The 22,132-nt window shown below is 28.2% G+C and overlaps 2 protein-coding genes and 1 pseudogene across 2 annotated transcripts; 2 read left to right on the plus strand and 1 right to left on the minus strand.

Annotated features, from left to right (window-relative positions):
• Nucleotides 1-623: 623 nt before the first annotated feature.
• On the plus strand, nucleotides 624-1,073 carry LOC124830419 (zinc finger A20 and AN1 domain-containing stress-associated protein 7-like). Its single transcript, XM_047304118.2, has one exon. The coding sequence runs from the start codon at nucleotides 624-626 to the stop codon at nucleotides 1,071-1,073; it is 450 nt and encodes a 149-aa protein (XP_047160074.1).
• Nucleotides 1,074-7,280: 6,207 nt separating this feature from the next.
• Nucleotides 7,281-14,322, plus strand: LOC124846017 (kinesin-like protein KIN-UA; annotated as a pseudogene).
• Nucleotides 14,323-18,848: 4,526 nt separating this feature from the next.
• On the minus strand, nucleotides 18,849-20,848 carry LOC124848293 (AT-hook motif nuclear-localized protein 26-like). Its single transcript, XM_047325939.2, has 2 exons — nucleotides 20,457-20,848; nucleotides 18,849-20,340 (listed from the first exon to the last, which is right to left on the minus strand). The coding sequence occupies exon 2, from the start codon at nucleotides 20,241-20,243 to the stop codon at nucleotides 19,386-19,388; it is 858 nt and encodes a 285-aa protein (XP_047181895.1). The 5' UTR covers nucleotides 20,244-20,340; nucleotides 20,457-20,848; the 3' UTR covers nucleotides 18,849-19,385.
• Between the last annotated feature and the right edge of the window lie 1,284 nt (nucleotides 20,849-22,132).

The raw sequence follows: 22,132 nt of genomic DNA on the forward strand, positions 1-22,132 counted from the left end.
CTTACTATATTATTTTTCAAATCTACTCCCTTCTGTATCTGAAATACTCTTCAAATACAAGAATAAAAGATAGATAAAAAAAATCATATTCGACACCAAACAATCAATTATAAAATAATATAATAGTTATCTTATTTTAGCTTAATCACTAGATATATTTCACTTTTATAACATTTTGTTAATAAGTTTCATAACGAAATAAAAATATAAAAATATTTGAAAAATATCCTAAGATAATACTTATAAAAATATCAAATTAAGGAAACAATGATAAAATAATAATTAGATTTTTTTTCAGAATTACGTGTGGGATATATAACTGATTCCCTCCCGAAAAGAAATACAACTAAAAGAAATATATTTAAAAGTAAACCTATATCTTTATAATTAAGTTAAATATATGGTATCATAGATTTTTCATATAAATAAATACGAGGTGTTTATTGATTGATTAATCAAAATAAAATATGAGGATATTGACGTGATCTTTTAATAAGATAGCAAATCTTTTCAAACCAATATCATACTCGCGGTCGTTATATATATATGTGTGACCATTCTCCACGTTTTCACAATACATAATCCCCTCAGAGTAAAATCACAGAATTCAGCGATCCAAGAACATGGATTCTCAATCTAACAACGGCATCAGCTACCCCACTTCGGAGCCCAATCTCTGCGCCAACAACTGCGGTTTCTTCGGCACTCCCGACAAAGGAAACTTCTGTTCCAAATGCTACAAGGAACTTTGTCTCCAGGAGTATCCTTCTGCGATAAACTCTCTCTTCTGTCCCTCCGCGCCGCCAGCGTTTCTTGACGAGGTAAAGCCATCCTCTTCGGTCGAGCAGTCGCCGCCGTGCGCGGCTGGGCCTTCCAAACCCAAGAATCGGTGCGGGCATTGTAACAGAAAAGTGGGTTTAACCGGGTTCCTGTGCAAGTGTGGGACCATCTTCTGCGGGGTGCACCGTTACCCGGAGAAGCACGAGTGTACCTATGACTTCAAGGCTGCAGGGCGTGAAGCGATTTCTAAGGAAAATCCTACTGTAAAGGGTGAGAAGGTGCAAAGGTTTTAGGTTTTTTTTAGGGTTAGTGTTCTATTTTAGGACGTGTCTTTCTACTAGTTCTTGTTAGATATACTAGGTTCTTTTCAATGAAAATTGGAAGTTGTCACGTACTGGGTTGAAATGTTGTGCAGTGTAACCATTTTTAAGTAAAAATTTAAAATTAAAAGTTATGCATTATCAATCAGTTTGATTTTAATATTCATAATTTTAATATTGTGCTCTAAAATAACGACCTATTCTATTGATTTTTTAGAAGGGTAATTTACGAATTCATTTTAAAAATTGAAAACCGTAATATATTAATGTTATTCTTAACTTTTCTAACCAAGAAAACAATCTTTTTCTTTAAAGAAAAACGGTATAAAATTATTTAAAAAATATTATTAAAATTTATATATTCCAAAAAAATAACTAATACTTTCAATATTAAATTTTTATTTTATTTTATTTTGAAAGAGAAAAATATTTTAATATCTTCTAAATAAATAAATTTAGTTTTTTTTCTCTTTTAGAAATAAAAAAAATTCAAAAATATTATATCCAATTTTAAAGTATTTAGAGTATTAAAAATGTTTTGCAGTATAATTATGTTTTTCATCTTAATTTTCTACTTTTTTATATTTATCCAGAGTTTTTATTTTTCAGCAATTAAATTTTATATTTAAAAGTAGCTAAATTTATTTCCGATTTCACCATTTTTAAGAGCAATTAAATTCATATATTCCGATTAAAAGTTGTGATTCGTATGATTTTTAATTCCAATGAGAACTCTATTTCTAATTTTCATATTAAAATCAATACACTACTTTGGCATATATTAACACGATTTCAATATTTCAAGCGTATCTGAAAATTAGATGTAATGTCTCTTTTTTTTAAAGTAAAAAATGTATTAAGTGTCGTTAAATATTGTTTTAGACTTCTTCTTTTCCATTTATTTTCTTTGGCATTTTTCTATGTAATTAAAGAAAAATCTCTTAAAACATAAATACAGAAATTTAAATAAAAGTACATCACAAACATAATTTTCTAGCAATGGTAAACTTTTTTGTGACAAAATTACAAACTCTTTTGTCATAGACCATATACAAGTCCTTTATAGCAGATGAATTATGGTTACAACTTTCTAGCAATGGTTGCTTTTTTTTTTCTTCATATTACTATATGTGAAACTTTGCTGAATATTCACTTGCAAACCGATTTTAAAGTTCTTTTAAATATCAAATTATATAAATGTTTATAATATCAATAATTTTATATAATTAAATAAAATTTAACTTATATTTATATTTTAATATAATTTGGGTCCTTCAAAATATTATCAATCATAGTATTTTTTTTCACATACTTAATGTCTTTGGTATGTTTATTTAAAATTAACTATTATTCTAAGATTTTTTTATTATGTTACCTTCATATACTACCTAAAAAAATGATGAAAGTGAAGGATTAATCCTAAGTCACTCAACCCTTAAATAAAAGGTTTCCATCACAATTTAAGTTAAATAACGGCCTTCTTAGACTTGATATCTACTGATGTTTTTGTTAAGTTGCAAAGTGTAGTAGATATAGCCATTGCGATTCTCAAATTTCTTTTCTATTTTCTATTCATATATATATATATATATACACACACACACACACACATTATTCAATTTTAATATTTTTCCTGCATTGTCAATTAATTATTTTTGTAATTTCAAAAATATTTTTGATAACATTTACTCTATGATTATGAAGACCAGACCAAGAAAATGTGTTGAAAACATAAAATTGTAGGAATAAATTTTGTAGAATCAAAATTTCTATGATTAAAATATGTACAATTTTATTTTGTACCATTATATGTAAAATATGTAAAAATTTAGAAAATGAGTAATTATAAAATTGTAGAAGGTTTAATAAAATGATATAGGTATAATGTATACATAGATTTTAATCATAAGAGTTCATTTAAAAAAAAATTATTCATTTTCTATAATTTTTTTTAAGTCTATTTACTTCCTTTTTATTTGTTTTTCAATAAGACATTACCTCTTAGCCCATGTAGAGAATCCTGTTAATCTAACCGAGAATTAGCATTCGAGTAAGTTCATTCTCTATCTTTTTAGAGTACAAATTGTTTTATTTATGGTTTTTACGAGTTGTATTTTATTTAATTCTCTTCAATCTGAATTCTCTGCATCTGTTTGAGTATGGTGTAGTTCAGATCATTGATATGAAGTTTTTTCATATAGTTTGAGTCACCTATACGAATGAATTGTGGAGGGTATAATAATCTCTTCAATCTACATAATTTTATTTTGTGCTCTAAAGTTTGTAAATTCTATAAATATTGTTTATTAGCTTTTAAGGTCTATAAATTGTTGAAATTGGGACTATGAATTTTGTGAATTGATTATGTAAATTATAAATTATGTGCGTTGTGATTTTCCTATGTTGAAAAATCCAAAGGGTTTGTTTAAATGGTAAAAATGAGTTCGAAACGAAGTATTTTTGGTATAAAAGTGGGAAAATATTTATATAAATCAATTGGAGTATCTTGAAGTAGAAAAATACAATCTGGTAACTTTGTTGGTGGTGTTTGGCGCTGCTATACTACTGTCCAACACTGTCATGTTCTATTATATGTATTTTTGTTTTATTGAGAATGTATGAGTTGTTCTTTGATTTTATGAATTATGAGTAAGAATTAGTAATCTCCATGGTAGAGATACTAATGTAGGATTGATGTGTATAATGTATTATTCTCACTCGATCAAGTACTTGACTCATATAGAGAAGACTACTTGAAGTGTAAGAGTTGAAATGTTGAAATCCACATATGAATGATTCACCTGTTGTACAATTTGGTTCAAAATATGATCATGAGATGACGAGGTAAGATAAGAGAAGGCAAGTATAACAAATCATTGGTTTTATCCTAATCATTACATTAAATCCTTCCGAGGTTTTGGACGATTTATAATTTTCTTGAAAAAGTAATAATATGATATCAACTATTTTGTAATGTTTGAATTATTGTTTGCTAAGTTAAATAGAGTTGACAGAAATGTATGATAGATCTTTTATTAGGGCCATATTGCAAGTTAGTTTTATAAATATAGGTGAAATCATTTATCATGGTCATAGTAGTTAAATTGTTAGTTTGATTTTAAATGAATCTATAGCTTATCTTGTTTTGTTTTGGTTTGTGTTTTTACCTTTTGTGCTATAATAGTTTACTCACATAATACAAGTGAGCATAGTGACAGCAGGCTGCCTAAAGATTTAAGAGATCAAGTTTGAAATGTTTCAAAATATTATAATTATATTTTGTATTAACATTGAGTTTCATATATCTTAAAAAATTGTTTGTGATATTGGAAGATAATAGTAAATACATATTTGTGTTTAGAGATGTCAACTTGACACATGATCTATGAGTAGGTCCTAATCCATTTTAGGAAGCCTCCTCTCAAGTGTATTAGGTCAGGGTTAAGATAAGTTTAATCTACTAAATAAATAATTTTATGTTTACTTTAATTTTTAAATCTCTTTACTTTTCACAAATTCATAATTTAGTCATTCAAAACTCAAATTCTTTATATCATTAAATTTTATATATTTTTTAATTTAAAAAAATATGAGATTATTTTTTTCATGTTAAAAATTCATTTTCAGGGAAATTAAATTCTCAATTAATATGAACTGATCTGATTTAATAATTAAAGTAAAAATGAGTTTGTTCATATAATTGTTTAAGATACTTACTTTTAAAAAAAGAGTCAAATTTAAGCTTATATTTTTTTAAATGTTTAATTTAATATTAATCATCAACTTTTAACTTATTAAAAATAAATCATAATTCAATTTTGATGTGAAAATTATCTACAAGTTGATATACCTAATATAAATAATCTAATCATAATTTTTTTTGAATAAATTCAAACTCGAAAACTTAAAAAAAAAATCTATTTTGATCAACGTCATCCTAGAGTAATAAATTTAAACAACGTTATTGTTATTTATTATTATTATTATTATAAAATAATAATAATAATTTTTTGAATTATAAATAACTTGCAACACGTATTGTTAATCCTATAATTGAAAATATATGAAACATAATAAATTTTTGACCGAATTTTAAGGTCTCGTTTTCTTTTTAAAAAATTTCTCAATATTTATAACCATAATTTGATTATTTTCTTAATTATTTATTGATCACTGCTATTAATTTTTTTAAAGAGGGTCTAAGTTATTGTTACTTTTTCTAATACGTATTTAATAAATAAATAACATTTTCGGTAAACAATATTTTTCAAAAATGGTTTTTGAACATTTTTATAAGAAATATTTTTTGAAGAAGGTAGGATCCAACTTTCTTAATTTGAAATATAGTTTCAGAAAGTTAATTGTTAAACTATTTTATGTGACAATTAATTAAGTAATTAAGTATTTTTATAAAAATACTGTTACTTTTTTATTATTAGAAAACTTGTATAGATGTTTTGACCATAACTTTGACCAATCAAATGTAGTTTGATTATTTTTAAAAGTTATAATACTTAGATTTGTCACAAATTAGGATTAGTTATATGTTTTTTTTATTTAAAATGGACATTGTTTTTAAAAAAATTTCAATGGGTTGGGCTAGTTCATAGGATTTTTGTAAATATTTTGACTTGTAACTTTTTCTATAAGAATTTTTTTGGATTTGTAGCTTTTCTTGACCTTAACTCATGTGGATCAAAGCCGAACCAGCTTAGAAAACCAAATTAACGGATCTATGTGTGACGTCTGTTTCTCTTTATGCTCTAATATTAAAGGGCAAAATACTAAATTTATATACAGTGACGAGGGAGTTTAAAATAAAATTATGATTTATAATACACATAACTCAATATCATAGTATCAATAAAAATGAATAGTTACTTATAATATTTAATTAAATCGTATTCTCAAATATAATTTTACAATTAATTTAATAAAACTATTAAAACTAAAATAAAATTTGAGATTTTATTTCTCCTAAACTTAAAGTAATGGTTGGTAATACCTTGAAAACATTAGATAGAAAAAGTAAATGTATTTTAATATCCGTTAAACATAAAATACATTCAATTATTTCTTGATTAAGTAGGAACTTTTTTAGGAAGATTTGGAATCATTTAACTTTTAAAACATGAAGCAATAGATAGATAATTTATTATGTGTTAGATGCTGACAAAGGTATAAAGACACCGCCAACCTGTTTCTGTCACAACCGTCAAATGTCCTTGTTTTAAAAGAATTAATACTTAACGTGGAGAAGCTTAGGACAGCATGGAGTTAGTAATACTGGTCACTGTTAATGTTTATATATACTTCACAGGCATAAAGAAGTTGTCTTATAATATGTTTGTCAATAAATATTTTTTTAACAAACTTTTTTTTATAATTTTTTTAAGTTTGTGATTCGTCGTCTTAAATATATATTAATAAAATAATGACACATAATTTATTATTAAAAAGTTGTTAAAAAAATTTGTTAACCGTTTCCGTGGTTAGTGTTTTTCTTAAGATAAATGATATTATGAATAGCATGCAATGTAAGTTTTTGGACAAATACACCTGTAAGAATAAGAAAAACTAGCATGTTTTGTGATTTGTTTGTAATTCACGCCCAAGCTTCTAATTGAGCACCCATCAATTATTGCATCCGTAAATAACATATTGTTTCTCTGCTCACATACATCTCGTTATTGCCATATCCATATAGTCTTCCATGATATATATATTTCCGTTATTGTTCATTTCAAGCGATACAAATGTGATGGCAATGTTCCTTAATTTTGTATGGGAAACTGTTGTAAGACCTGTCCATTTGTAACATATACTGTTGGAGCTTCTCCACAGCACACGGGAGACTATAATATTTGGATGGAGTTAGGTTTTAAATTCAGTGAGATATTTTCTTCGTTTTAGCCATATACTAATGTGTGTGTGTGTGTGTATATATATATATATATATATATATATATATATATTCTATTTGTGGATGGACTTGTCCAGTTAATATCCGGTTCTATAGTTGAACTCTGTGACTGTTGCCAATCCATTTCACAAGGAAATAAACTATACTGAATGTCTGTAATAATCATTGTGAAGATTGTGGATAGTTTTGAGTTATGATGCAGTTATTTTTTATTTGAAGGTATATGATGATAGAACACAAGAGAGGATATAATAGAAATAAGCTGGAGAAATTGGTTGAAACGTAGGGTAAGTGATGGCTTTTCTGTGCATTGGGCTTCAATTTATTGGCTATTTTATAGATATTCATACACCGCCAGTGAGTGGCACTTGGCACTTCCTACTTTTTTCTGCTTAATTGAGGAAGGTCCCATGGCCGTTGCAGCTACTGATTATTATTTTCCATAAATAACTTTCAACATACTATAGTACATACCAAATTTTGCTGCTATGATTAATGTACATTTTTGTAGATATATGTAGGCCAATTTTAACAATGCTGAACGTATGTGACTGTTATAGGTTATGAACGTGAGAAACACAGTAAAATTAAAGCAGACAATTGATTACAAAAGTTCATGTAGAAGGCTAGACATAGAACTAGACAAACTCATCAGCAGAAGGAATTTCAGGACAATATTGCACAACATCGGATATCAGAGGCCAAAGAAAGCTATTCGGATTCGCTGGAGGTTGGTTTATCTATTGTAAGTTCAATTAGTAGCAAACATGAATGGTTTGATTTGATGATTTCTTGGTAAATATGTACTGATACGCGCTTCCTTTTCTCAGAAGGAAAGATGAAATATCAGAAAGACTATAATAAGGAATCAATTAAGAAGCTAGAAGAGAAGGTGATGGAGAATAAGAAAAAGTATGAGGAATTTTGTATGACATCTACAGCAGAGGTAGTATTTTTTGTTAAACCATATGTTGTCTCATGCTAATATAACAACAAAACATCCCTCACAACAAATTATAACATCAATTCATTGTGAAGAATTCAGGAGCAACTCATCTCAATTGTCGGTCCCGTTTATCTTCCCTGTTATTTTCTGGCTCAGTTACTTAAGTTATTTCGACTATATCCTATTTTGCTCGAACATAGTCAACAAAGAATTCTGAGGATAAAAATTAGATTACAATATGATAATCGTAAGTCAATTGTCAGAGTAAAACATTTCATGCTCACAAGTGAATTATCATTTCTTAGATGGCCATTGTGCCTGTTGAGGAAGTAATCATTTTGAAAAATTTACTTCAGAAAGAGACTCTTATCAGAAATGCTACCGAAGGGGAGCTAAATCGTCTGAAAACTCAAATGAAAGAACTGAAAGATCGGGAGGTATGTTTTTTTGCCCTTTGTACTTTTCACTTTGCATATGTGCCTTTTTATGTGACTTCTGAATTAGTTTTACACGTGTATGTATGTCTCCTGAAATAGGCATCAAGAGAATCACATATCTTAAAACTTCGTAAGATGTTGGAAGATGAGGCACAGCAGAAGGAGAATCTCAAAAGAGAAATAACCAGATTGCAAAGTCAACTGCTGCAATTAGGTTTTAATGTTGGAAAAGTAAGCTATATCTGAAGTGCACGAATATCATATAGTAGTTAATTGGCTATATTTTATGTTTTCTTATAAAAGGGAAATAAGACTTTTATGTTATTAGTTTTGATTGAAGTAGAGTGATTAAAGATTTATAAAACTTCTAGGATTTAAACGGTGATTTTTGTACTTGACTGTAAAAGCTTAAAAGGGTATCATCATTACTATTCAGTGTCTAGGCATATTATATTTTGCAATCCTATCTACGAATATTATGATCATTAGGTTTTCTTCTCCTTTATGAAGACATGAAGGTTCAAATAGTTTCCCTAGACTGCACAAAACCTTCAATACTTGTATCATTAGTTAATCTCTTAATCGTTTTTAAGACATGTGACGACCTGTACTCATCGTCATGTTTCTGCAAATTCTTCATGGGTTTCTGGTGCATTTAGAGAAAATAAGCCATAAGTTTACTTAACCTTGTAATTATCTACTGAAAACACTTTTGAATGCAACTTGATCTTGCAGAAAACACAAAAAATTCGTCGAGTTCGATCTGAGAAAGTTGCTGGTGGTTTAGATTATTCTCCCTCTTTCCTGGTTAAACATCAACAGCAAGCTTCAGGAAATGGAGAGGAGGCCTCAGCTGCCAAGCTCTTTGAACAAGGCAGTAATTATTTATTAGCTAGTTTTCGTTGCATATCTTGCATGTTGAAAACTAGACATTTTATGTTGATAAATATTACTTTCAATTTAGAAGATATTTTGAGCTGATAAAGTCGATATTTTAGCAGGTGGATTGCGGAAGATTCTGTCGTTACTCGAACCAGAAGATGCTGATGCACAAATCCATGCCGTGAAAATAATAGCTAATTTAGCTTGTGAAGGTTTCAGTGTTGCCAACTTAAGTTTATAAACCTTTTAATTATATATAAAATAGCAGTCTAACATAAGTCTAGGATTGCGTTTGACTTCTGCATTATATGATCTGGGGTCAATGAATTTGTGAAAATGAATAAATTTCTGTTAGATGAATTTGAATATAATTGTCCAATAATGACTACTCATAAACCTATGATTAAGATTTTCGCAACAAATATTTAATCTCTTGTTGGAGACCGGTTAGAAAGGTATACACCAGCCACGGTTTTGCCCAAAATTCCTCTGGTAATCTCTTGCTTTTAAGCATGCTCCTGGCAAAACATGCTACACATAATTACAGAAATTATGCCTTTTAGGCGTAAAATCAAGTTTATATTTCAGCTAACATAATTTGAAAGTCTATTTGTTGCTTTGTTGAAATTTATATCATAAGAAATTAGCCTTAACATCTATCAAACCTGATGTTGCAGAAAGAAACCAGAAGAAGATTGTAGAAGTAGGTGGACTTACGCCCTTGCTTTCACTCCTTAAGAACTCAAAAGATGAAGCCACACATAGAGTTGCAGCAAGCGCCATTGCCAATTTGGCAATGAATGGTATATTTCCACAGCCTTTTCTTTTCTGCTAGAAACTTAAAATAAATATTTACTTCCAATTATTTATCTCTCTTTTGGTTCCTGGTATGTCAACCTTATTTGGTGTCTGAACAGAAACCAACCAAGATCTCATTGCCGCTCAAGGAGGCATTAATTTACTGTCAATGGTAGCAGCCAATGCTGAAGATCCTCAGACCCTTCGAATGGTTGCTGGAGCATTTGCTAATCTTTTTGGAAATGGTAAACTTTTGATATTATCTCATTTTTAAGGTTAGCATGTTTTTCAATCTCATGATCAGACTCATTTGCCTTTTAGTTGAAATGTAGGAGGGATGCATAAAAATTTATGGATGCTCTTATTTATGTTTACCAGATGATATAGCACAAGAAAGTTTCTCAGTATCATTCTTGTGAGTAGACATTTGAATAAATCCCCTCAAAAATAAAAATAAAAATAAGAACATTTCAATATTTTACAAAGATTCTAGGTTTAAATCTTGTAGTAGGAACCAAAAAAATAGACTCTTTTAGTGTTTAAAAACAATTATTATGGTGAAAGACTAAATTTTAAACATATTTATTCTAATTTATTGGTCTTTTACTATTAAAATTCTGTTTTTTATAAACAAATTAGTAACTTTTTTTTCTAGTATTATAGATTTGTATATTTATTTATAATAAATTATTTTATTAAAACTTTATATTTCTTTATAAACTTATCTGACTATAAATTTAAAAAATAGACCTAATTTAATATTTATAAATTAATTATGAAAAGTGATAATAATAAATAAGATAATTTAAATATATTGAAATTATTATATTAGAAAAATTATTATAATTATGGTTGTTTTTCGTAAAGTTAATTTTGATAAATGTATATTTATTTTAGTTAAAATAATTTATGTAATATTTTTTGTGAGTAATAAATTAGAAAAAATAAATAAATAATAATATGATTGTAGGTAGAAATATTTGAAAATAAATTTAATGTAAAGTTAAAAATTAGTAATAGGAATAAAATGTTTAGATTTATTTAAAAAATATATTTAAAGAAAATATTAAAAAGTATAGAATTTTCTCAAAAAAAATATTTACAAAAAATATAAGTTTAAAATATAGCAAAATATAAAAATTGTTAAAAGAATTTTATAAAAATTTAAAATACAAAAAGTATAAAATTCACAAATTCAAATCATATAATTATTCGTTCATGTATTAGTTATTTAAATTAAATGTAATGATTAAAAAAATAAATTACTTAGTAATAAACGTTTAGTTTTTAAGAAAAGGTCGTAGTTTATTTTGAAAAATAAATTACTAAGTAATTTATTTTTTATAATTAATAACTTTAATTTAAATAACTAATAACTTCAACAAATAGTTATCTAATTTAAATTTAAGTTTTTTAATTTTATGCTTTTTTATTTAAATTTTTTTATAAAATTCTATTAAGAATATTTATATTTTACTACAATTTAGATGTATATGAATTTTCTAAATATTTTTTTAAAAATAATTATATACTTTTTTAATTTTTTCTAGAAATATTATTTTATAAATAAACCTAAAAGTTTTACATTGATATTACTAATTTTTAACTTTATATTAAATTTCTTTTCAAATATTTCCACTATTATATATGATATTTTTTTCTAACTTATTACCCAAAAAATGACATAAATTACTTTAACTAAATAAATATATATTTATCAAAATTAATTTTACTATAAACAACAATAGTTACAATATTTTATTATAATAATTTTTCTATTACTATAATTACAATATATTTAAATCATCTATTTATTATACTCACTCTTCAAATTTTTTATTTCCAATTAATTTATAAATATTAAGTTAAATATATTTTTTAAATTAATATTCATGAGTTTATAAAAAAATTATAAATTTTTATTAAAATAATTTATTATAAATAAATATACAAATCTATAAAACTAAAAAAAAATATTGTTAAGAAATTGTTCCTACAGAATTTCAACAATAAACAACTTGCAAATTTAGAAAAAACATAATGAGAATTTAATCGTTTGCTAAAAAAAATGTACTTATACATTTAAAGAGTCTTGTTTGAGAAAAAAAAAATTGTTATGAGAATTTAATCTTTTGCTAAAAGAAAATGTACTTATACATTAAAAGGGTCTTTAAGAGGTTCAATTACTCAAATAGATTTTTTCATCAACCATTTTCCTTTTATATGATTATTTGTTTTTATTCCCTTTTTATTGGCTCCATCTGAACAACATATATAATCTTGGGGCACAACCACTCTCGTAAGAGCTTTGTGTGTTACAATATTTTTAACTTTTGTTTTCATATTTCCAATAATATGACTTTTTTTTGGATGTCAATTTTAGTTTACTTATCTTTCTCCTACTTGGAATACTCTTGTTCCAAAATTTCCTACCTTATTTTTATTTACCTGCCATTTTGAACATGGAATGACACATGTAAGACAGTGCTAAAATTAGAATCCCAGTTTTTTTCTGTTGTTGATCCATCATATGTTCCTGTACCACAACAATCTGGTACAATGTCTCATGGAGCAAATAAATGTTCCGCAGGGAGGAATTGTTACTCTCATACCTAACAAGTTTCTCTAGTTCATCTATTTCTACGTGATACCCTCAAGTCGTTAAAGATGTTTATTGGGTAAAGGGAATAGTCTCTTATATCAAAACCATAGTCAACAAAGGAGTCTATCATATCAAACTAAATTCTAATGGTTCTAACAAGGAAAATGACACTTGAACAACCATTTTTGACAACATTTAGACACGCGCACACGTGTCAAAATCTGAGTGGTCCATTTTCATTTAATTTTTCCAACTGGACCACTCAGATTTTGACACGTGTGCGCGTGTCTAAATGTTATCAAAAATGGTTATTCAAGTATCATTTTCCTTCTAACAATTCCAAAACTTGACTACTTTCTTACGTAAGGAATAAAAAATTAATTATGATATGACAAGTTGAAAAGGCACGGTATCACTTTTTTCATCCCACTCTTCTTGGGGTTCTCCTTTGAACAAAATCAATATGAATCCTCTTATTCGTTCACCGCACATTTCATATGAAAGACATCGGTCGTTTGCACTATTTCTTGGTCTGAATTTCATTCCATTTTTAAACATCAGCCTAAGTATGTCTTGAACCCCTCTTTTAGGTTTGTCTTTAATCAACTAATCCAATTAATCCTTCTCTTATAAAGTTATAATGTCAATAATATCATCCATACTTTTTCAAATCCGGTATCCAAAATGGGTATCAAGTATATTGAATTAGACTGTCACTATAAGGCATGTTATTTAATCCACTTGGTTTCAAGATGAAGACTAAATGAAAAGTATAAATGTGGTATAAAGCTCAAAATGTCAAGTAGTGTTTCATTATAGATTTTGGAGTTGTTTGTTCGATAGGCATTAAGTACATTATTGCTAACTTTACAAGTTTGGTGTTCATCTATTTAGATAAACTACAAATAAAGATAAGAGATGAAGGTGGTCTCAAGGCACTATTGGGAATGGTCAGATGCAGACATCCTGATGTACACACCCAGATTGCCCGTGCAATAGCCAACTTTGCAAAATGTGAGTCTAAAGCATCTACTCAAGGTAATAGCTTATATATATATATATATATATATATATATATATATATATATATATATATATATATATATATATATATATATATATATATATATATATATATATATATATATATATATATATATATATATATATATGGTTATCACAATAAATACGTTGTCTTTAAATTGACATATTCATGTTCTTTATCAATGATATTGTTATTGCTTGTTATACAGGAACAAAGGTCGAAAGGTCTTTACTTATAGCGGACGATTTGCTTCCGTGGATTGTGCAAAATGCAAATAATGAAGTCTCGTTAGTTAGGCGTCATATTGAGATTGCTCTCTGCCACTTAGCAAAATTTGGTGAGCACTAAATACATCTTATCCATCTATGATTTAGATACTAAACATTGTATATGTTGAAGAGTTTTTGTTTGATATGATACAGAAGCAAATGCAATAGATATGATCAGTGGAGGTGCAATGGGAGAGTTGGTTCGAGTCTCAAGAGATTCTTCAAGAGAAGATATAAGGATTCTTGCACGTGAAACACTAATCTCCAACCCTGCATTCCGTGCTGAGATTAAGCATTCGGGATTGAATATGGTTGAATAAGTTAAATGTTTTAGATGTTAGAAGTGGCACATCGACTAAAGATAAGGAGAAATTCTAATATATTGAGGTGGAAATCTCAACTTACATTGTGGAATTGAATTAATCTTAAAGTCCACTTTTAATATGTTATCAGAGTCATGGTTGGAACCTATCTTAGCAAGATCTATGTGAACATTCTATTTTTTTATTCGACCCTCACCTTACAAGTCGATTTATAAGAATGAGTTAGGCTTAAAAGCCCTTCTTAACATTAGAAACTCAAAAGAACTTTATGATGATTTAAATTTTGTTTGGATTCATTAATCTTGAACTTTTAAGTAACCAAAGCATTATTGATGAGTGTTTACTTAAATATTAAATAACAATCAATATTAATATAAATATATATATATAATATATATATATATATATATATATATATATAATATATATATATATATAATATATATATATATATATATATTCTTTGAAATATTTTGTAAAATTGAAAATAATTCTTGATCGAAATTTGATATTTGATATATCTTTACATACATGACTTATTTTCCATTACAATACCATTAATTATATTATAAATTGAAACTATTTTTCAAACAAGTACATAAAAATTAAATATGAATTATTGTGTGAATAATATAGTGATATATTTTGAGATAATTGACATGTTGTGGAGTTTATTGTGATAATAAAATATTAATTAATATTATTTTTATCGAGAAACAATTATACACTTATGTAATTCCCGTTAATATGTTAAAAAAACATTTTAATCAAACTCACGAGAAGATAAAAATAAAATAAAAGTGAGAAGAGAGGGTTAAACAAATAATATAAAAATTATAACTTGCATTGAAAAATAGTTCTTTAATTATAACTTACTCCCTCCCCTAATTATGTGAAAACTTGCATTGAAAAATAGTTCTTAGTAGCTGTTAAAATATGTCCATCCCCTAATTATGTGAAAACTTGCATTGAAAAATAGTTATTAGTAACTGTAAAATATGTTTAACACTAATGGACAAATATATTATTATAAATATTAATTCAAAAATTGATAAATAGTTACGTTTAAAATATGTCTAACTAATGGACAAATATATTATTATAAATAATAATTAAAAAGTTGATAAATAGTTACGTTTAAACAATAATTCAATTGCTAGTTAATGTTAATAAATAATTAATAAATTAAATATATTTTTAGTCTTTAAATTTTTATGCAAAATTAAAATTTGTTTTTGTCCAAAACTTTGATATATTTTGCCTTACAATTTAAAAAGTAATAGGTATAGTCATTTTAATTTAATTACGTTAAATTTTTTTACGCTAAAAACATTTAAGTTGTTTATTCTATTTGACACATTATCACTTTAATTTCAGTAATTTCAGTTAAAAAATATGTTTGACAAATCAAAAAAATTAACATCAAAAGAACTATATTTATTTGAAAATCATAATATATCAAAATTTAAGAGAATTTGAAACACTAAAAACATATTTAAATCATAATTAATAGTAATGACATATTTATAATATTTATAATATTTATAGATAAATAAACGAATAAATAAATAATTACATATTTTACAGAAAAAATTATTCTTAGTACAAGAATTTTAATTTCATTAGTTTTATTTCGATTCGATAAATATTTAGGTAATTGAACATATATTTGAAATGTAATATCTGTTTATGGAGAAAAAATAAACATTAAAATGCAATTAACATTGTTGGAACCCACTAAGAATTTAAAATTTATAAAAGAAAAGGCAAAGAATAAAAGACCAGTCCATATGTTCTTATGAGTAATCTTACTTTTTAACCTAGTGAAAATGGGTTGTAACCCGCAGGACAATTCGGTTCACCACAGATTTGAATTGGATTTGAATTGGGTTGGATTTGAAAAAATTATAATATTTTTATGTAAGTTAGTTTTCAACCCGGTTACTTAGAACCCAACTCATTCGGGTTGAACCCGTGGTGAGCCGGGTTGGTTCACCAACCCACCTAATTTAATTTAAGTATTTATTATTTTATGTTTCAATATTATTAGTTAACATTTTTTCTATTATATAGTAGATGAAGATAAAAAAAATATGTTTCAAGAGAGAAAAATATTATAAATTTATCTATTCAAGACTATAATATTATAAATGGACAAGTGATACAAAAATTATCAATATTAAAAATTTATTTGTTCATCTTTTGTGTTTATTTTTGGATTACGTTTGGATTGTATGATATTTTTTAATTTTGAATTGTCTTTGAAGTTTAAGATCATTTTAGAGTAAAAATTATTTAGATTTGAATTAAAAAAAATATAATTTTTTTATTTAGGAAAAAACTTATAATTAGGTGAGTGTGAGTCAACCAGTTTAACCCATCAACCCATGGTGAGTCGGACCGAATTTGAATTTTTGACAGTTCTATTTTTGACAATTAAATGTCCAACCCGTGATGAACTGAACCGGATCAACGGATTATCCATTTTTTACAGCTCTATCTTAACCTTTAAAATACAGTGATATTAGTATTAAAAAAATTTAATATATTGTAAGATATTAAAATCAGTGTTTTGATCCGTATATTTTGGAGACTGAACAGAGGAACAATATAAAAAACTTATCAAAACATCAAAATTTGTAAAAGGCTCCCTCAACATTAATCGTATAATACATACAATTATACTAACGATAAAATGAATAATGTAAATTACCTCAATCATTAATGGAGTTTAGACAAAACTAACATAATCAAAACTTCTATATTAAAGTTATTCTTCTTTTATTATACTAAACCTAAAAAATATACCAAATACTTGTTATACTTAAAAAAAAATTTACTAGTTCAGATATTATCTTTCATTAATGGAAAATCCATTTTTGTCCCTATGAAGGATGTGAAGCTTATATATATATATAGATATAAAGATGTTAATACAATTACTCTCTGAACCAATGGTAAAACGGATGCATACACACCAAAAGAAAAGGAAAATGTTTCTTTAAAAAAAATTAACAATTTTTTTACAACTAGTTGTGTGATAGTTTGTAACTCATCTCTTTCAAATATACATAATAATAAAATAGTAATACATAATTATTCTAAAAAATTGTTATCATAGCCCGAAAGAAAAAAAGGAGGGAGAAAGACAGAGTGTCGTACAAAGTCTAAAGCCCTTAAATTTGTGAAGGGGTACCATAATTTTCTTCGTATAATGATTTTTTTTGGCTGACCGTTTCATTTATATATGTAATTTTGAAGTAGCGGATGATTAAAGAATTAAATAAAGTCGGTTCATGTTCTCCAGTCTCCATCAAGAATGAATAGTTAAATGGACCCGTGATCGGTGATCCTAAGTTCTACCAATTAGTCAGGTTAGGGATGTAATGACATTTTCCAATGTAAAGGAGTTTTACTTATACCCAACTAACACTATCAGAATATAATTTGTTTACTCCAATAATATTTATTTTTTCTCCATTTTATCAGACTACAACCTTATCCGAAAAATATTAAAATTGGATTTTAAAAGTAGGGTCTTGTTAAGCCAGTGCATGACAACCTCAAGAAATTCGAAGAAAGTATCTATGGAAGAAATAATCTTTAATAAAAAGGAAGAGTTTGTTAGCATTTTCCTTAAAAATAATCTGTTTGTTTCTTTAGTTGGAAAAATAATAGGCGGATAGCTGAAACTAAGGATAGTATATAGCCGCAAGATGGAGAAATGTTTAAGGTTCCAAGGAAGAAAAATAGGTTGGTAAGGAACCCAGCACGGAACTATATTAAGAGAAAACAAAATAAGATTCTTACTTTGAGGGAACAAAACAGTTGTCTGGCTCGAGGAAATTTAGAATCAGTTGACCAACAGATAGATGGCAGGACGCATGCAGTACACACAATACCATTAAAGAAGCCAAAAAAGTCTCACTAGCAAGGATGATTGGATAAGCTTCATGTTACTGTATTTCATTTAGATTTTCAACCTCACTTTAGTGTTTTAAAGAAGAAAAAAAAAAGAGGTTCAGTGCTTAGAATAAAAACATGTTTGGCGCAAAATTCATAGGTTTAATATGGAAGACAGTGAGACAGAGGGTTTAGATAATAAACACTCGGGAACGTTGTGTCTTGGTTAGTGTTACCTTTTAATGAAAGTTAGGATGACTGCCTCGAAAAGGAGCTTTCATCAGACACTGCATGTGTGTGTACCAGTTGCTTCGCATACACATCTCCTACTATACTTACCAAGCCTTTTAAACACTTATTACGGTTTTCTTAACCTTTTTATATTGTCAAAAATTACAGATAAATATATAATCGGTGCCATTATAATTATGATTTCACGTTGTCATCAAAATCAGAGTCCAAAATCGTCTTTTAAAATCATGCCAATCGGATACTGTATTGTAAAAGGAAAAAGAAAAAAGAAATTAATGTCTGTCCAACAAAATTTCCAATCTTACGTAACTATAGACTGTTGTCGACAAGCCTACTAAGATGTTTGATTAATCAACCCGCAGTCAAACTGAAACAACCAAAAACTGTGGTCGTACATTCATTAATGTTACTGTTTTTGCTGCTACAAACTGATGGATGATACATATATAATCACGAGACAAACACGAGCACCCCATTGTCATTGACAGAATTAAACTCACCACGGATATAAAAATTCATCTTCAGTTTAATTACAGTCTCGAAAACATGCAAAAGAAAACATTATATATCTCCTAATAATCAAAATGACACACAAATTATCGAAGCACGAAACCTGGATTCCTACTTTCAACATCCCTAACTAAATGAATTTCTTGCCATCTCCCCCACCACCACCACCACCAGAAAAGCTAACTGTTACATTGAAGAGAACAGCAATGGAACTTGTGGCGACAAGGATGAGAGAATTGGAAGATATTATTTTGAACTTACGAAAATAACATGTAACTTACTTACCACCTCTACTATTTAGCTTATTCGAATAAGCTTTGAAGTCAAATTTGGCAATAAACTCTTGTTGAATGAGCAAGAATTTATTGAATTAAGTTGTTTAATCCAAACAGACTCTAGAAGGGTGGGCGATTGGATGCCCAGAATGGCTCAGATGGCATTTGAACAGAATTGAGAAGGTTAGCAGACAAACCATGGAAAAGTGGAGCAGTTGCATCTCCTCCTCCTAGAAGCTGTGACTGACCAATACCACTTGCACCGGGTGACCCAATTGAGCCTCCTTGCATTTGCAGCGAAGGGTCTTCATCCTCCAAAGGAAGCCTCTCGTAAGCAGCGTTGCTGAACGAAGCAGCCATGATCACCACAGGCCCCGAAGCAACCAGCGTCCCAACCACACTCCCTCCCACCACCTGTCCCTGCCCACCGGCCAAGTAAATGGTCAAACCGGAAGCAGCCGGTGGCGCAGGCGGCGGAAGGAAAGATCCACTGAGGGACAAAATCTCGAACCTTCCATGGAGAGTGACAACCGCACCGGAAGAAGCCGGTTGCCTGAGAGTGACGTTGGTGACTGTGCCAGTCCCACTCATGATGCAAACCCCTCTCTGGCGTTTCCTGGCGAACTCAGACACGCTGTCAACGATGTCGCAGCCGTCTGCCACCTCCATCATGTGGGTTTTCATGGCGTTGGCGCTGTCGCGAGTGATGATAATGGGTGGCTTGGGTTTGTTTTTGGAGCCGGCTGGTCTCCCGCGAGGTCTCCTTGTTATCTCAGCCTCACCAGCACCTTCATCGTTGTTGTTGCCGTTGTTCTCTTCGCGTTCCCTTTTCTGCGCGCTGCTGCTTCCGCTGTTCTCGTCGTCGGTGGCTTGGTTTAAGGTTTGGAATTGGTGCTGCTGCGGCTGGTGGTGCAGATGGAGATCTCTTGGGCGGAAAGGAGGGGGAAGGGATTGACCATGTGCTGTGATTGGATCCATTCTGATTCTATCCTTCAATGTATAATTGAGTGTCGTCTATGGATACAGACAAGGATTGTGAAGGTCTTAACTCTAGCTAGTACTTCATTTGCATATGCTGGAAAGTATATATAAATGAATTTGGCAATTCTAAATATGTATGTATATATGTAGATGAAGGAAACAAAAATATATGGAGTGGATGGAAATGGAAGGAAATTAACGAGAACAAACTGTTATATATGAGCAGTGAGTGGAGTCTCCTGAATCTCTTGCTGCTTTGCTGGTTGAAGATGTTGTTGATTTGACGATGCCAAGTGGTGGAAGTTGAAAGTGGTGATGGAATAGGAGATTGAAATCGGTGATGGGGAGATTGACCTTAAATTGACTTTCTACTTGAACCTGCTTCCTATAGAAACGTTCAATTGGTGGGGCTTTGAATGGAGTTCCTTCCCCTTGAGGTGAAGAAAGAAAGAACAGGTCGAAGGTTGTTCTTCTATTTTGGGAGAAGCAGTGTTGGGTTAGGGTTCGATTGAGAAAGACAGATCCAAACTAGATTTGTTTGCAGAAAGACTGCGTGCTTATGGGCGGTGAATGGGTCCCCATCACTCTTTCTCTCTCCCTCAACAACATATACTCTGTGGAGTACATCATACATCTCACACTAATATTTATATTACTCTCAGATAAAATCTTTAATTTTATTCTTCAATGCATTAAAACTATATATTTATTTCCATTTATGAAATAACATGAAAAAAATGTTTTCTTGTCAGAGTTATTAAAACATAATTAAATATTTTTCATTACAATGCTTTAATTGCTTTAATTTCACTTCAATAAAACGCTTTGAATGGGGGCATTACTTTACTTAATTTCAGTACTCTTCTTCATTTTATTTTATTTTTTCTTCTACTTCATTCAAATTTAGATACGGTTTTGAAACTCCCATGCAGTTTAAGCTTTTATACATATATATGCTCCACTCTTTTATATGCTTTTTTGGAAATTTTAATTATTTATTCTTTTATCAATTAGTATATTTTTAGGTATTTCTTTCAATTAACTTATACATATATGTCTATTATTCATAAAAGAAAAAGAAAAAAAAACATGGATACAGTACCATATATATTTGGAGTTCTGCCTTAATGTAACTAATAAGATGGATATTATCAAAGTGAAATTCAAAATATGATCCAAAAAAAAACACCTATATACAATAGTATTAAATGTGAGTTTCCTTAAAAGAAACTGAGTAAAACAAAAAATTACACGATGGTATTATTATAATTAAGATTTAGTGTACTAATTTGTTTCTTCAAAATTAACTTTGACTGTGTGTGAAGAAATGAACAAAGCGATTAATAATAACAATAAATCTACCAATTTTCGAAAAACAATATTACTAAATTAATTTCACTTCACTAAATGTATTAGTTAAATTTAGACAGAAAGTAATCAATTTAAATATTTGAAAAATAATATTTTATTAAAAATAACAAAACTAATTATGAATTTAAAACTTTTTTTAAATGATTTAAATCCACTAATTAGGAACAAGAAAGTATATACCTTATTTATTTCCACATACTTTGGATTAATATCTTATTTTATTTATTTTTTAATATATATATATATATATATATATATATATATATATATATAAATTATTTATTAGCATTACATCATCCTACATCGTCTCTTGTCATATATCTAAGATTATCTTGATATATATATATAATTAAGATTAAGATTATCTCAAATTATTATGAGTTATCCAAAATTGTATCGCGTATGATCGATATTTCCTCGACAAAATCACATCCTATAGGCAAGGGCGTTGCGGTCAAGATCATTGAAAATCAACTGTAATTAAAAGAGGTTAAGAATTATAACATATTAGTGAA

The sequence above is a fragment of the Vigna umbellata genome, chromosome 1 (assembly GCF_029865625.1).
Source record: "Vigna umbellata cultivar VRB3 chromosome 1, Vumbellata_1.0, whole genome shotgun sequence".
NCBI lineage: Eukaryota > Viridiplantae > Streptophyta > Magnoliopsida > Fabales > Fabaceae > Vigna > Vigna umbellata.